Source organism: Staurois parvus, unplaced genomic scaffold, assembly GCF_062004578.1.
Source record: "Staurois parvus isolate SC_StPar_1 unplaced genomic scaffold, SC_StPar_1.0 ptg000056l, whole genome shotgun sequence".
NCBI classification, from domain to species: domain Eukaryota; kingdom Metazoa; phylum Chordata; class Amphibia; order Anura; family Ranidae; genus Staurois; species Staurois parvus.
This window is the reverse complement of record NW_028317852.1, coordinates 14379941-14396421: the sequence shown is the minus strand read 5'-3', so window position 1 is coordinate 14396421 and position 16481 is coordinate 14379941. Positions and strand designations below refer to the sequence as shown.

At 39.4% G+C, this 16481-nt stretch overlaps 1 protein-coding gene across 3 annotated transcripts in view; it reads right to left on the bottom strand.

Annotated features, from left to right (window-relative positions):
- Positions 1-1888: 1888 nt before the first annotated feature.
- Positions 1889-16481, bottom strand: part of CAMK1G (calcium/calmodulin dependent protein kinase IG) — a 103031-nt gene continuing 88438 nt past the window's right edge. For all 3 annotated transcript variants that reach the window (XM_089668341.1, XM_089668340.1, XM_089668343.1), the window contains exons 13-14: positions 7723-7850; positions 1889-3160 (exon numbers count right to left, since the gene is read on the bottom strand). In XM_089668341.1, the coding sequence (XP_089524467.1) occupies positions 7760-7850 (91 nt within the window). In that variant the 3' untranslated portion in view covers positions 1889-3160; positions 7723-7759. The remainder of the gene's footprint in view (positions 3161-7722; positions 7851-16481) is intronic.

The window sequence follows — 16481 nt, the reverse complement described above, 5'->3', positions numbered from 1 at the left end:
AAGTAGAAAGAAGAAAACCTATTCCTATAGTTCCAGTCAAACACACAAGACATATGAAATAGATAAATTTATTAGTTGTGACAGCAAATTTGTAGTCTATCTGCTTGAATGCCCGTGCTCCAAACAATATATTGGCCGGACCACCAGGAGGCTTAGAGACCGCCTTCGGGAACACATTGCTAACATCAGAAAAGGATATAAAGACCATTCATTATCCCTACATTACAGACGTTTTCATCATAGGGATCCCACATCACTCAAGTTTGTGGGGATCGACTTAGTCACCCCACATTGGAGGGGTACACATAAAGTGAGAGCAGTTTCCCAGCTGGAGACTAAACACATTTTTGAATTGGGTACTTCCCATCCAGCGGGGCTTAACATAGACCTAGATCTTAACTGCTTTATTGCTAATGGGTGACGTAAATTTAAACAATTAATTTCTCCCCTTTTTCCATGTTATAGACGCATGGTTTGACCTTCTCACATGCGTTTCTATCTAAGCAATTTCTATTGATCTTTTAATGATTCTCACATGTGTCATGAGTTTCGAGGTTGGTGCAGATTTAGTTCTGCAGTCTTTTTATTTTATTTTAGTTTCATCCTCTGAGAACTTCTTTCTGGCACATAACTTTTATACATATGATGTCTTTTTGAATGTTGATAAATTTTAATTTGCAAAGATATAATGACGCATGTATATACATTTACTGAAATTATACTATCTAATTGGAAATAAGTTCAACACATTGGCGCTATCGCGCCTATTTTATATTTTTATATAGATCTGAATCAGATTGTCTTTAAAATGGGTGTAGTTCACACCGTTGTTGAACTTGTCTTCATTGACATTCATCTGTCAATTATAGGGCATTCTTGCCCTTCCATCCTGTGTCTTCGAGCTCCATTAAAATGGAAGACGGAGCCACGCACATGCGCCTTAGTTATTGCACACTGGCGCATACGTAACCGCGCATGCGTCATTATGCCTATTTATATGCGCCTATTCGCGTCATCACGCCAATGGTTCCATACCTCTGAAGATGTGCGTGCGCACGTAACGCGTAAGGAGGAGCCTAGACGTCGAGACGCTACGCCGCCGGAGCCACGTGGAGGCCCGGCGGCCATTATTCAGAGTGTCAGGGTTAGTTTGTCTTGCTGACACATCTTTATGATACCTGCCTACTTTGAATTGGATATTATTATTTTAATAAAGCTGCTTTTTATAACCTACTACACTATGGGTGTCCTTCCCTAAAACTCCCCTGAGGAGCTTTTGCTTGCAGAATCTTGATCTTGGAATCCTACACCTAATCGGGAAAAGGAGGATCTGTTGCTGCATCCACAGAGGAGGGATCCACCATTCCTGTAACCGGACCAGCTTTACCCCCCTCTGGATTGAGGATCCATGAGCTCTAGATGCACACTGCGTTTATGTGCCTTACTTCTGGTGAGTGCGTTTTTCAGCCGTTTCCACACGGATCACCAATTCTGAATCCTCATTTGTCACTGGACACGTCCATATGACCAAGACTTTCAGTGGACTTATATCTGTCTTATTATCACTACTTTTAGCGCTGCACTAATTTTATGTTATTTCATTTAAGTATATATTGGTTGCTTAGAGTGCTTAGCCGCTTTCAGGATTAGCGCTCACTGTTGTTGTTTTTTTCTATTCGATGATTCCCTATTTGTCTTTGATCATCAATGGAGTCCATGCAGCACTTGGCCTGGAGCACATTATGTACCTTGAATGCTCCCCTAAAATATGTACTGTTAAGGCAAAATCTTATCAAGTTGTATAATACTTTTTTGCCCTGTGTGGCATTGTTCTATCTTTATTTTACTTTATTTTACCTTGAAACAATAAAGACATATGGAAACAAAATACTTTCAAATTAACGTTTACTGAACTGGTTGTTATAAATAAATGCATGTTACTCTTTACATTGCCTAATTTTGTTGTGCCCTGTTTGTGAATAGCCTTCAATTTTTATCTCAAATAAATTGGGAACAGTTATTTTATTGAACAAAGTAAATCTTCTGCGACATAAAAAGTAATATTTATTAATGAATTCATATTACAGAAGCAGAACAAAGAAATTACATTTATATTTACAAAGACTTAGATAACAAAGTTTAATAAAGTAACAGAATTGATATCCAGAAATAAAATAGGCTTTTAAAAGCAGCTAGTGAGTCCATTTACTGTTGAACTGCCAAGCTTCCCTTTGTCCTATGAACTTCATTTTTTAATGCTTTCAAAAATAAGTAGAAGTAATGTAAGAAAGATGCTTAGCTCATGGTACCAGCTGAAGCTAGACCCTCTATACTACAGCTAATACCACAAGGTTCCCTGGCAGACTGGGAGATCTATGTATTTAAAGGTGCCAAACAATACTGCATTTTTATCTTGTATTATGAAAATATTTGTTGGTACAAGAAAATACAATGCTAATACAGTACAATTTCAGAAGCACAAAGCTTTATCACCTGAAATGACAAAAACTGTTTGGCAAGAGGCCTAATATTTGGAATTCTGTGTTGTAAACATGTTCCATGTTATATGACCCTCATCAGTGCAAGCCTTAGGGAACAGATGGTATGATACATTTAAAATGAAGCAGATGGGTAAAAGTGCAATCAATGAGCTTCTGTATTGCCAGTGTCCCAGCCAGATTCTAAGGGCAACACTGCATTTGTGTACAGAATATATGTGTAACAGCTCTGTATGGTCCACTGCAATGGGAACTAAAGAAAGGCTTGTGATGGTCACTGTAGATCAATACGCATTTACAAAACACTAACGTTTAACAAAAATACAGTTCTTACAACTTCATACACATTATTTACACGGCAGTTTTGCCAGTAAGATGTACAGTATGCTTGTGAATATTTTACAAGGAAGTTGGTTGTACACCTAGGTAGGTCCCCCCTGTGATGTCCATGATTGTAGATGTTCCTTAAGTCATGGAACTGTGTAGATCTGATGTTGTCTTCTCAGTGAGCTATCAGTCCTGTATTGGCAAAAATCATTGCCGTATCCTTCAGAAAAATGCCCACAATGCTTCCAAAGAGAAAATGAATAAAATCTTCTCTGGCTTAATTCTGAAGCAAGATCAGTATGTGGCTTTAGCACACAAGTAACTGCGTAGCCCTTCTGTTGACAAAACAAAAATCATGCATTACTACATGGCACATGAGAACAGCACATTTAAATTCATTTAAAGAGGTTCTAAAGTCTTTAACAGTTGTTACCTTAATGTATTCCCTGCAACCATTCTGGTGTTTACTCCAGAACATGCTGCTTTATTCTTTGTACACGGGCAAAGGATCACTTAAGATTGTTCAGCTGTTCATTGAGTGTCCTCCATTTATGGGAAGGTCATGGTACATCTTGACCAAAAGCAGCCTGCACCTTGGCAGAAGCTAGTATGGGGTTCTTTCCTTATTTACTGGCAGAAGGTACAGTACATCATGGGGGTGTCATTGCCTGCGCTATGTACAGTATCTCACAGAACTGAGTACACTCCTTACATTTTTGTAAATATTTTATTATATCTTTTCATGTGACAACACTGCAGAAATGACACTTTGCTACAATGTAAAGTAGTGATTGTACAGCTTGTATAACAGTGTAAAGTTGCTGTCGCCTCAAAATATTTAAACACACAGCCATTAATGTCTAAGCCGCTGGCAGCAAAAGTGAGTACACCTCTAAGTGAAAATGTCCAAATTGGGCCCAATTAGCCATTTTTTCTCCCCGATGTCATGTAACTCGTTAGTGTTACAAGGTCTCAGGTGTGAATGGAAAGCAGGTGTGTTAGATTTGGTGTTATCGCTCTCACTCTGTCATACTGGTCACTGGAAGTTCAACATGGCACCTCACGGCAAAGAACTCTCTGAGGATCTGAAAAAAAGAATTGTTGCTCTACATAAAGATGGCCTAGGTTATAAGAATATTGCCAAGACCCTGAAACTGAGCTGCAGCACTGTGGCCAAGACCATACAGCGGTTTAACGGACAGGTTCCACTCAGAACAGGTCTCGCCATGATCGACCAAAGAAGTTGAGTGCATGTGCTCAGCGTCATATCCAGAGGTTGTCTTTGGGAAATAGACATATGAGTGCTGCCAGCATTGCTGCAGAGGTTGAAGGGGTGGGTCAGCCTGTCAGTGCTCAGACCATACGCAGCACAGTACATCAAATTGGTCTGCATGGCTGTCATCCCAGAAGGAAGCCTCTTCTAAAGATGATGCAAAAGAAAGCCCACAAATAGTTTGCTGAAGACAAGCAGACTAAGGACATGGATTACTGGAACCATGTCCTGTGATCTGATGAGACCAAGATAAACTTATTTGGTTCAGATGGTGTCAAGCGTGTGTGGCGGCAAGCAGTTGAGGAGTGCAAAGACAAATGTGTCTTGCCTACAGTCAAACATGGTGGTGGGAGTGTCATGGTCTGGGGCTGCATGAGTGCTGCCGTCACTGGAGAGCTACAGTTTATTGAGGGAACCATGAATGCCAACATGTACTGTGACATACTGAAGCAGAGCATAATCCGCTCCCTTCGGAGACTGGGCCACAAGGCAATGTTCCAACATGATAACGATCCCAAACACACTTCCAAGACGACCACTGCCTTGCTAAAGAAGCTGAGGATATAGGTGATGGACTGGCCAAGCATGTCTCCAGAACTAAACCCTATTGAGCATCTGTGGGGCATCCTCAAACGGAAGGTGGAGGAGCACAAATTCCCTAACATCCACCAGCTCCATGATGCTGTCATGGAGGAGTGGACAAGGACTCCAGTAGCAACCTGTGAATCTCTGGTGAACTCAATGCCCAAGAGGGTTAAGGCAGTGCTGGAAAATAATAGTGGCCACACAAAATACTGACACTTTGAGCCCAATTTGTATATTTTTACTTAGAGGTGTACTCACTTTTGTTGCCAGCGGTTTAGACATTAATGGCTGTGTGTTGGGTTATTTTGAGGGGACAACACATTTACACTGTTATACAAGCTGTACACTCACTACTTTACATTGTAGCAAAGTGTCATTTCTTCAATGTTGTCACATGAAAACATACAATAAAATATTTACGAAAATGTGAGAGGTGGACTCACTTCTGTGAGATACTGTGTCAGCTCAGTCCTAATAAGGAATTACAATAGAAGTCACCATTGAGAAATTCTTTAATTATTTGCTACACTGACCTACTAACTACTTAACCTTCAACATGGTTAAACTACAGTTGCAAGAAAAAGTATGTGAACCCCTTGGGATTACGTGGAGTTTTGCATGAATTGGGCATAAAATGTGCTCTGAACGTCATCTAAGTCACAACAGTAGAAGAACGCAGTCTGCTGAACATAATACTACACAAACATTAGATCTTGCCATGGTTTAATTGCACATAACATGTAAACATTCACAGTGCAGGGAGGAAAAAGTATGTGAGGCCCTAGCTTAATGACTTTTCCCAGAGCTAATTGGAGCCAGGAGTGAGCCAACCTTGACTCCAATCAGTGTGATGATATTGGATGTGTTGCTGACAGCTGTCCTGCCCTTAAAAAACACACACCTGTTTTGAGTTTACTGGTTTCAAGAAGCACTGTCTGATGTGAACCATGCCTCGCAGAAAAGAGCTCTCAGAAGACCTATGATCAAGAATTGTTGACTTGCATGAAGCTGGAAAGGGTTACAAAAGTATCTCCAAAAGCCTTGATGTTCAAGTGTCCACGGTAAGACAGACTGTCTACAAATGGAGAAAGTTTAGCACTGTTGCTACTCTCCCTAGGCGTGGCTGTCCTGTAAAAATGACTGCAAGAGCACAGCGCAGAATGCTGCATGAGGTAAAGAAGAATCCCAGAGTGTCAGCTAAAGACCTACAGAAGTCTCTGGCACATGCTAACATTTTTGTTGACACATCTACAATAAGGAAAACATTAAACAAGAATGGAGTACATGGGAGGACACCACAGAGGAAGCCATTGCTGTCCAAAAAGAATATTGCAGCACGTTTGAAGTTTGCAAAAGAGCACCTGGATGTTCCACAGCACTACTGGCAAAATATACTGTGGACAGATGAAACCAAGATTGAGTTGTTTGGGAAGAACACACAACACTATGTGTGGAGAAAAAAAGGCACAGCACACCAACATCAAAACCTCATCCCCACTGAAAAACATGGCGGAGGGAGAATCATGGTTTGGGGCTGCTTTGCTGCCTCAGGGCCTGGACGGATTGTTGTCAATGATGGGAAAATGAATTCCAGAGTTTATCAAGGCATTTTGCAGGAAAACGTACGACCATCTGTCCGCCAACTGAAGCTCCGCAGAGGATGGGTGATGCAACAGGACAATGACCCAAAGCATACAAGTAATTCAACAAAACAATGGCTGCAACAGCACAGAATACGCCTTCTGGAGTGGCCCAGTCAGAGTCCTGACCTCAACCCGATTGAAATGCTGTGGCATGACCTTAAGAGAGCGATTCACACCAGACATCCCAAGAATATTGCTACACTGAAACAGTTTTGTGAAGAGGAGTGGTCCAAAATTACTCCAGATCGTTGTGCAGGTCTGATCTGCAACTACAGGAAATGTTTGGTTGAGGTTATTGCTGCAAAAGGAGGGTCAACCAGGTATTAAGTCCAAAGGTTCACATACTTTTTCCTCCCTGCACTGTGAATGTTTACATGCTATGTGCAATTAAACCATGGCAACATCTAATGTTTGTGTAGTATTATGTTCAGCAGACTGTGTTCTTCTATTGTTGTGACTTAGATGACATTCAGAGCACATTTTATGCCCAATTCATGCAAAACTCCACGTAATCCCAAGGGGTTCACATACTTTTTCTTGCAACTGTACTATTTGTATACATTTTTTCAAAGTGTCCTTTCTCTCAGCTGCAAACTTTTTTTTTTTTTTTTTTAACCTAAGCTGGCTTTCAATCAGGTACAAGTTGTTGCATAAAACTGGACTCAGGGGAAGTGGAGCTGCCCCTGCACTACAAGGGTTAAATATTAATTTCTCCCACTCGGCAGGTCATTCATTCACAGTCCCATTGTGAATGAACAAGTCCCAACAGCCTTAGCGGCTGACGACTTCTAGTCCTCAATGAACTACCACAGCGCTGTGAGCTCTGAGGTAGTTCATTGAGTCTTCCCGCCAGCAAGTATCGGCATGCATGTATTGGATGTACGGGCACACAGATACACTGACAGCGTGCAGGAGTTCTGCATGGCATCAGTGATCTGCTGATCGCTGGTGCAATGCTTTACAGGCTCATAACCTAAAAAATAATGAATGCACATGTTTTACCTACAAAAAAATGTGCATTTATTATTTTTTGTGGAAAGTTGAACTTACCCTTTAAACCCTTGTCGACCAGAGGCAGCCCTACTGCAATGAAGGATTTTTATTTTTGCCTGGAAATAGGCCTAAACGACCATTTCCATGATACACTGAACATTTTTTTTCATTGGAATTGTTTTACACAGAAATGAGACAGTCAATAATCTGGGGAGAATGCTACTAGCTTATTACAAAGTAATAAGGAAGAAATCGGTTGTCAGCTGCAAAGTCCTCAGCTGAGGAGTTTGAAGTCCAGACACCTGATTTGGAGAAAAGAGAAATCTACAACTTGATGAGATATCACTTAACACACATATTATTGTGCTAGAAATGATCTTAATCATAAGTATATTCAACTTACAATGAAACATAGTGCCGGTCAGGATACCGTAGTTCCGTCACATGACTGAACAGACTCCTGTCTGTCCACTACCACAGTGTGTGTAATTTGTCGTTTTTGCTGGAGCTGTGATGGCATTCATGAATGGCCTGAAATGATAAACAAGAAAGTTTTATTTTTAGAGCATTAAATATATTCATTTTATTTAATTTCTTTTTAAGACAGGTAAATCCACTGTACAAAGTGAGTGAACAGCACTGGTCTTAAAATAGTTCTAGTTGTAATGTTTTTTTGTCTTAATGCATTTTTTGCATTAGGAAAAAAACTCTCATACTATCTATCCTACCACCCCTTCCCTAAACACATTCCTGACTCCTCTCACTGCTCCAGTGCTGTCCCAGCTGCAGCACCTCTTGTCCTCTTACTTCCTATTAGAAGGGAGCGGGGCATGGCTTACGATGCCGCGTATGTCTATGAACACACACAGCCCTCCTCAGCCACCCAGCTTTCTAAGGAGGAACCCAGAGGAAGAAGGAGCAGACAATGCCAGCAGGGGGCCTTCAAAAAAGATCTAAGGGACCACTTCATGCAATATCATTACACAGTGCAGATGTGTATAACATTGATTTTATTTAAATTAAAAAAATACCTTTAGCATCACACTAATTGATTTTTTTTTAGATAGCATATTATGCTTTTGACATGCAGCCATATTCATTCACATGTGTTTTTTGGTCTTAAGTTTCTGGTATATATTTTTAGCATGCAATGATACATTACACCAAAAAACTTGCTCCTATACCTCTCTGGATTTTCAGGAATCCTGGGACCTTCAGGTACACCACGACTACTGCCTTGATTTCCAGAATTCCTGCCAGTAATTTCAATGCTTGTTGCAGAATCCCTGCTGGCACTTCCAATGGCACTCACAGAGTCTCTTCCAGTATTTTCAATGCTGCTTACAGAATCCCTATCAATACTTTTGATGGCACTCACAGAAACTCTGCCAGAACCTCCAGTTATGCCCACTTAATTCTTGTCAGGGCTTCCAGTGTTCCTTGAAATGAAATGGGCATGTCCTCTGACCCAGAGGGATATTGAAGCATCAGCTCTGGAGCTGTGTCTTCTAATGAGCTACTCCTTGTTTCAAAGTTTATAATACATATCCATGAGATTTCCTGACAGTAGCTGACCTCAATTGACGTAACTTCTCTATTGTTTGCCACCTGCTTCAACCTCTTGCTGGCCCTGAATTTTCTCTTGTTTGCTACCTGCCTCAACCCATACCTGGACCTGACTAGTATCTTGCAGATACTCTAGTGTACAGTCTCTACACTGTAGGTTTTCTTGTACCTGCTCACCCCTTATTGGAGTAATCTTGGGGCTGAAACCTAGTACTAGTATGGAGAGAAAACGATCCCCACTATCAAGAGCTCTGGTGAAAACCAGCTGTTGCTTAGACCAGTGTTTCCCAACCTTTTTTCTGCCATGGCACCCTTTAGAAATTATGGGTAGTCCCGAGGCACCCTTTAAATTATGTACAGTGTTGAGGCACCCCATTCTAAAATAGGGTGCCTCAAGACTGTTCATAATTTTAAAAGGGCACCCCATTCTAAAATATGAGAAACTATTCTAATAGTTTTTATAATGCAACAACATCCAGTCTTGTAGGACATTAGAGGTGATTTATTCATTAAAAGGCAGGCCTGTCCACCCACCGGCTTGTATACAAGTTTTGGGCAACTTTAAGACATTTTGCCAAGGCACCCCTGAAGAAACCTCAAGACATCCCAGGGTGCCTGGGCATCCTGGTTGAGAAAGTCTGGCTTAGACAACTCCATGCCCTGAGTGAACTATTGTCATCCTTTGTAGGGTAGTGATAAACTAATATACAGTGCTCTTTTTGAATACTGTTTAGGATCACAAAGCAACTTCTCATGTTTTTAAGTAAAACATATTTCTGTTAAACTGTACTGCAAAGTGCGGTAACACATTATTTATTTACTAGTCTGACTTCAGTAAAATCAAATATACTAGATTACATTCCTTGCAATGTTTATGAATAAACACAAAGATCTGGAAAGGACTAAGAGCCCAGTTTGGGATACATGGTTGACTTAGGTATAGACAGGTTTTCAATTTATTTTTTTCTCATTATCACTTAAATCTACAAATTATTTATTATTTATTTTTGACTTCTGAATTAATTTTTACTTTTTTAAATTAAGCATGTATGCAAATGTATGGCATGCTTATGTCACTCAAACAATCAGGATAGAAGGACTATTTTTTCTTAACAATCCCTGAAACCATACACAAGAAAGAACTTTCTTACATATGTATATCGCTCTTGTGTAGGAAGCATTTTCATAGGAATGGATTTGTATATCCCACTCTTAGTTTAAAGCACAATGATGTTGCTGCACACTATCAAAGGCAGTCACCTTCACTTCTGCCTCTTATAATGGATTGGCTGTTAGGCTGGTATTCCCAGCTATTTATATAATTTTTCTGTGATTTTATTTTGAGTTTAATCACTAAGTGAATTGTTTTCCAATATCACCTAAACTCATGTGATCTTAGTTTGTAGAGTCTATATTGGTACCACATGCAAATTATTTGCTCCAGAAAATATATTTTCTAAAATATTATTTTAGAAAAAAAATGTTTCTGTCTTGGTTTTGAAGTTGTATTTTAAGATATAAATGCAAATAAATGTTTTCTAACAAATTATACTGCTTATTATTACTGAATAAAAAAATATTGTTAGGCATATTTGTACACGTTTTAAAATAAATTCCACAAAACAAAAATACAGGTGAACATAAGGAAATAGGGTTAATTTAGGTCAAAGGAATAGAACATGTTCTCTTTGTTAAGAGTATGTTCACTTTGCAAAATGAATGCTTACCTAGCTTAGTGAATAAACCACTTGCCCTCCGGAAGATTTACCCCCTTTCCTGACCAGGCTATTTTTTGCTATGTGGCACTGCATTAACTTAACTGACAATTACACGGCCATGCAATGCTGTACATGAATGAAGTGTATGTCATTTTTTTCCCCACAAATAGACATTTCTTTTGCTGGTATTTGATCATCTCTGTAATTTTTACTTTTTGTATCATAAACAAAAAAAGACAGACAATTTTGAAAACAAAAAACAATATTTTTTTATTTACTAGAGTATGGGGTCTTGTGAGCTACCATGGTGAAAATAAAAAAATAAAATTATGTGTAAAAACTGTGAAAAAACTGAAAAAATGTGGTTCGCTTACACTCTACACAAACTCATACCATTGTGTTATAGAAAATACTGTCAGATATAGTGTCCCGCCCCACTACCAGTTAGAATAATAAAATTGTGATTAAATGAATAATAAATTGAAATTAAATAAAAATAAAATAAATAATAATTATTATATTATATTATTTATTTTATTTTTTATTTAATTTCTATTTAATATTCATTTAATCACAATTTTATTATTCTAACTGGTAGCGGAGCGCAACACTATATCTGACAATATTTTTTTTTTGTATTATAAAACATATCCAATCAAAAAAATTTTAAAAAACAAATTTCTTCATAAATTTAGGCCAAAATATATTCTGCTACATATTTTTGGTAAAAAATAATCCCAATAAGTGTATATTGATTAGTTTGTGCAAAAGTTTAAATTTAGTTTTATACTAGTAATGGCAGCGATCAGCCTGCGATATTGCAGCGGACATTTTTACACTAACTGACATTTTTTGGGAACCAGTGACACTAATACAGTAATCAGTGCTAAAAATATGCACTGATCACTGTACTAATGACACTGGTTGGGAAGGGGTTAACCTCTAGGGCAATCAAAGGGTTAAATGTGTGCCTAGCTATGTGCTTGGTGTACACTAGGTGGTGCTGTTATAGGGGAAGTGAAGGATCGTGTTCGCAGCTTTGCAGAGACATACATATCCTTTACTTCCCCACCTGTCAGAACAGAGCTCTGCCTTGTTTATATAGGCAGAGCTCTGTTCTTTCTCCTGCCCAACGATCGGTGGGTGTTGGCAAACATCTGTTCACCTCCTTGCACATCGGCTTTTGCTGTGAGTGTTTACAGCAGAAGCAAGCTGACAGTGGTGCATACACGCCCCCTATGGCAGAAGAGCAAAATCACGGATTTATACATGATTTTGCACAGGAGGGATACCCTTTAGCTGTAAAACTGCTATAGGGTGGTCTTCAAATGGTTTAAACACACCTTCACCTCACTCAAGTGCAAACAAACATTCTGTTTTTTTAAAACTCCCTAAAAATCCTCTAAAATTGGGTATTCAGTGTGAACTCAGCTTCATCTTATTTAAATGTACTAAGTTAATAGCTTTTCTTTGAAGTAAATTAACCCCAATATATGACTCTTTGAAAAACAAAAACTTTTATTTCTGGCAGGTATATTCTATATTAATGTCCGTGTCTAAGGCAGCAGAGTTAGAGGGGGGCAGAACCAGCCCCAAAATTTACAAATTGTGATAATTTTTTCCTAATTTTCCTTTTTCTTTTCACCACTGAAAATTTGTGGCTAAATTCAGCAAGAGAAATTTAAGGAGAAACTGTTGCAGGAGATGTTGAGCAGAGCCATAAGGCACTTAATAGATCAGGAAACATTTAAAAGTGTTCCACAAATCATGGACGCTCCATCATCTACAGAACATAGACCATTAGCACCTCACCTGGACTGACAGCCATATTTCACACCACAGTCCTTAGACTGACTACTACCTGAACAAATAGCACAGCACTCATAAATGTAGGTTTTAAAATGAAGAAACAAGACTGGCCCCTGTCAAACGAAAAACTATACATTTTTGGGCCGGTGTGTACCCAGCTTTAACCAGTTGCGGCCTATAACCAGATGGCGGCCGGGCGAACAGCTCATCCTATAGCCATATGGCATCCTTTCCGGAACTCACAGGGCCGCGCTGTAGCGAGATCTGTCTGTGTACTGGCCCTGTTGCCAGTATCATGTGACCTGCTGTGACCAATCACAGCAGGTCACATGACAGTTGTATACAATGGATGACTTCCTTTCATGCCATCCATTGCATACAAGTGTGTCTAGCTGTGAATGGTCACAGCGATCACATGCACAAGCCCACCTGTGTCATGTGATTAGCCGTGGCCAAATCACAGCTAATCACAAGAAAAAACCCCTGAATTAATAAATTTCATTCAGATAAATGCTTGCTTATAGCGAAGTTATTCTTTGCTATAAGCAAATTGTGTAAAAAAAAAAATACTGATCACTTCCCCAAAGTAGTACAATGTTACTATGGTAACATTATACTACTTTGGTCATAGTGTAATATGAAAAGAAAATCTTAAAAAAAGAGAAAAAAATTAATAAAATATTAAAAATAATAAATAAATTGAAAAAAAAATTGAAAACAAAATTATCATTTTTTTTTTCATACTGTCACCAGTCAGTGTCCCTGATCACCGCCATGCCCGTTATATGATGATGCTGTACTGCACTGGTGACAGTATGTAAAAAAATAAAAAAATAAAAAAAACTCTTTATATTCCGAAAAATTGTGACAAAAAAATTACAACTTTAAAAAACTCCCCATGCTATGTTACCATGTTATGAAGTACGTCGGACTGTCTACTTTGCAAAAAGGGGTCATTTGGGGGATATCTGTACTGTTCTGACAGTGGCTGTCAGTGCTTCAGGATTGATCAATTTTCAGATATATCCTATAGTTTGTGAACTCTATAAGTTTCCTACAGACTAAATAATAAATACTGATTTGGGTTATTTTCACCAAAGACATGTAGTAGAATACATCTCGGCCTAAATTTATGAAGAGCAATTATTTATTTGCAAACTTTTATAACAGAAACACGTGTTTTTTTTTTTTTTGTTAATTTAGCAAAAAATAAAAACCCCAGTGGTGATTAAATACCATCAAAAGAAAGCTCTAGTTGTGTGAAGAGAATGATAAAATTTTAGTTTTGGTACAGTGTTGTGTGACCACACAATTGTCATTCAAAGTGTGAGAGCGCAGAAACCTGAAAATTGGCCTGGGCAAGAAGGGGGTAAAAGTGCCCTGTATGGAAGTGGTTAAATCAACACCTCTGCCAACCAGACCACAATGATCCCTGCATCTGTACTCAGTCATCTATAGATATTTCTGTGTTCAGGCACAGTGTACAGTTACCTTAAAGCAAACCTCTTCCAAGTGGTCCTGGACACTGTACGCTTATCTGTTAATTCTAGCAATGATTTTGAAGGAGCAGGATCCATCTAATGTCTGAACCTTGGTGAACACCTGAGATGTGCAGGGCCCTGAATTCAAAGGCAAGCAGGATCCTGATCTGGTAGTGTAGCAGTCACACAGCAAAGCATAGAAAATGCTGATGCTCTGTCCCTACATGGCTTTTATATCCATGGGAGTCAGAAAGTCTTCTTAATACAGATAATGGAAAACCAACCAGGTATGGTAGATTCTCACCAACATTTCTGCATTAGAATGAAGGCATTCAGAGTTTACAGCTCCAAAATGGGGCAAATACCTCCACTTGGTATAGGAAAGAGGTTTGAAAAAAGCTAGAAACTGTGTTGCCACAGGAATTGGGGCATGGACACTTAGGTACAGAAGACCAAAGAGAGCTCGAAGGATATCTGCTAATTTGTGTCATGACATAAAAAGGTTCGAGACAAGAAGTCAAGGAGGCATCAGGATATGGAACTTCAGTTTGTAGTCCTGAGATACCACCACTTGCACTTAGGCACCTGAGATGTTGAAAAGCCATGCACGTGTTTGCAAGGGTTAACAATGCCCACCCACTCTGGAAAGTAGGGGTAAATTTTTGTGGATTTGGCAGACTTTGATTGCTAGAAACTTGTGGGTGGACTAGAGCCAAGGTTGTGGAGTTTCAATGTAAAAGGGGCAGGAGTGGAGTAATGGAAAGGTTGTCTGAATAGTTAAAGAAGGTAAAGACAGTCTGATTCCTGGCTCCTTTTGCTGAGTAACACGAGGGCCACCAGCAACATTCTTAAAATGATATAGGAGTAGATCCAAAGAGATGCTGTCCCTCAAAAGGCACATGGACCAACCACTTCTTACCTGTAGAATCTATAGCCCACCAACAAGATGTCCTAAGCAGGTGTATGGACATAAGACCCATGCAGGAGATAAATCACTAAGCCCACAGTAAGCCGATAACACGGAAATATAAGTTAAATCATTTTGCATCACACATACTTTAATCTAGTGATTGACTGCAACAGTGATGAAATCTTTTTTTCAAGACTATGACCAGCCAGCCATGGTTTTACAAAGTAAAGCCAATGTGTTTTAATATACTGGAGTAGAAACCAGACACTATGCTAGAGAAGGGAGTGGCAGTGTCTTCTCACCTCTAGGCGGAACGAAATGCATTTAACAGAAACAAATATGTTTCTTTCCATTTGGAAAGTGAAACAAAAATGAGAAGCGCACCAACCTTGCGCATTACCTCAGCAACCAAATTTTATTAATTAAAGAATGGTACTCACAAACAGCGAATAAAATCAGGCATGTAGTCCTCAATAAAGAAGGCATGGCCTTCAAAATGCGTCAGCTGTACTGAGTGTCTACCCCCATGATGGGATTCACGCTGGCTCCTTATCTCTGAAATCCCTTTGAGGAATACATGCCTGATTTTATTTGGTGTTTGTGAGTACCATTCTTTAATTAATAAAATTTGGTTGCTGAGGTAATGCGCAAGGTTGGTGCGCTTCTCATTTTTGTTTCACTTTGCAGTATTAGTCGGGCTTCCCCAGCCTTGTTTGAAGCTGCACAACCTTGTATGCACTGGTGGTCACTTTTTTCTGGTTTTGGTCCCATCTACTCGCCACTGGCCTGGGTCCTTGAGCACAGGAGAAATCGCATCTGGTCTTTCCATTTGGACCCTGAGGGCTGGAACTCATTTTGTGGGGTCTTGTCTTCCAGCAAAGAAAGGGAGTCAGCATCTCAGATCTCAGAATCTGTGTATATTTCTATAGGGCCAAGTAAGGTAGCCACAGTCTATAGACTACTGCAGATGTTAGTCTTGGCTGCAGCAAAGTATTAGCTTTTGGGACCAGCCGCTTGGGACCAACACCATTTTCTTTGTCTGTAATTGTCAGCTCTTGGGACCAGTTTGGGCTTATGAATCAGTACTGAGGGGTTTAAGTCAGGTGTCCACTTGCAGAGGCATTCAGAACACTGTACTGTATGTCAGACATGCTTTGGATCAAAAACAATAGACGATCAGGTGAGAAGACCCAAAGTGCCAAAAAAGAAATCCAGGTTACCAGAAGTACTTACTCATCCAACAGAGTGGAGAGACAAACTCCTGGTACTTTAAAACAAGAAGGACAGAATGTTTTGCGATCACTGCAGGTGGCCAGGGGTTGCAACCCCAGTGAAGAGTGGTGGCCAGGGGTTGCAACCTCAGTGGAGAGGTAGGATGAAATATTTTCTGACTTCTGGAATCTCTTTCACTATTCCCTATTAAAACAAATGTTAAACAGTGCATCTAACAGAAAAAAAAAGTATTATAGTACAGTGATTTTTTAGATTATATGTCTGATATTGAATGTTGAGTTTTTTGTAGAATAAATTCTAAGAGTAACCACCAAAGTTTATAGAACTAAAGTCATTCTTTAAGCACAAAGCAGGTTTTGGAGGATGGAGCTAAGCCCTTGAAAGAAAAAGGTGAAGGATTTCAGTACTTCTGCTGTAAACTTTTATTGTAAACTGCTCTATAGTA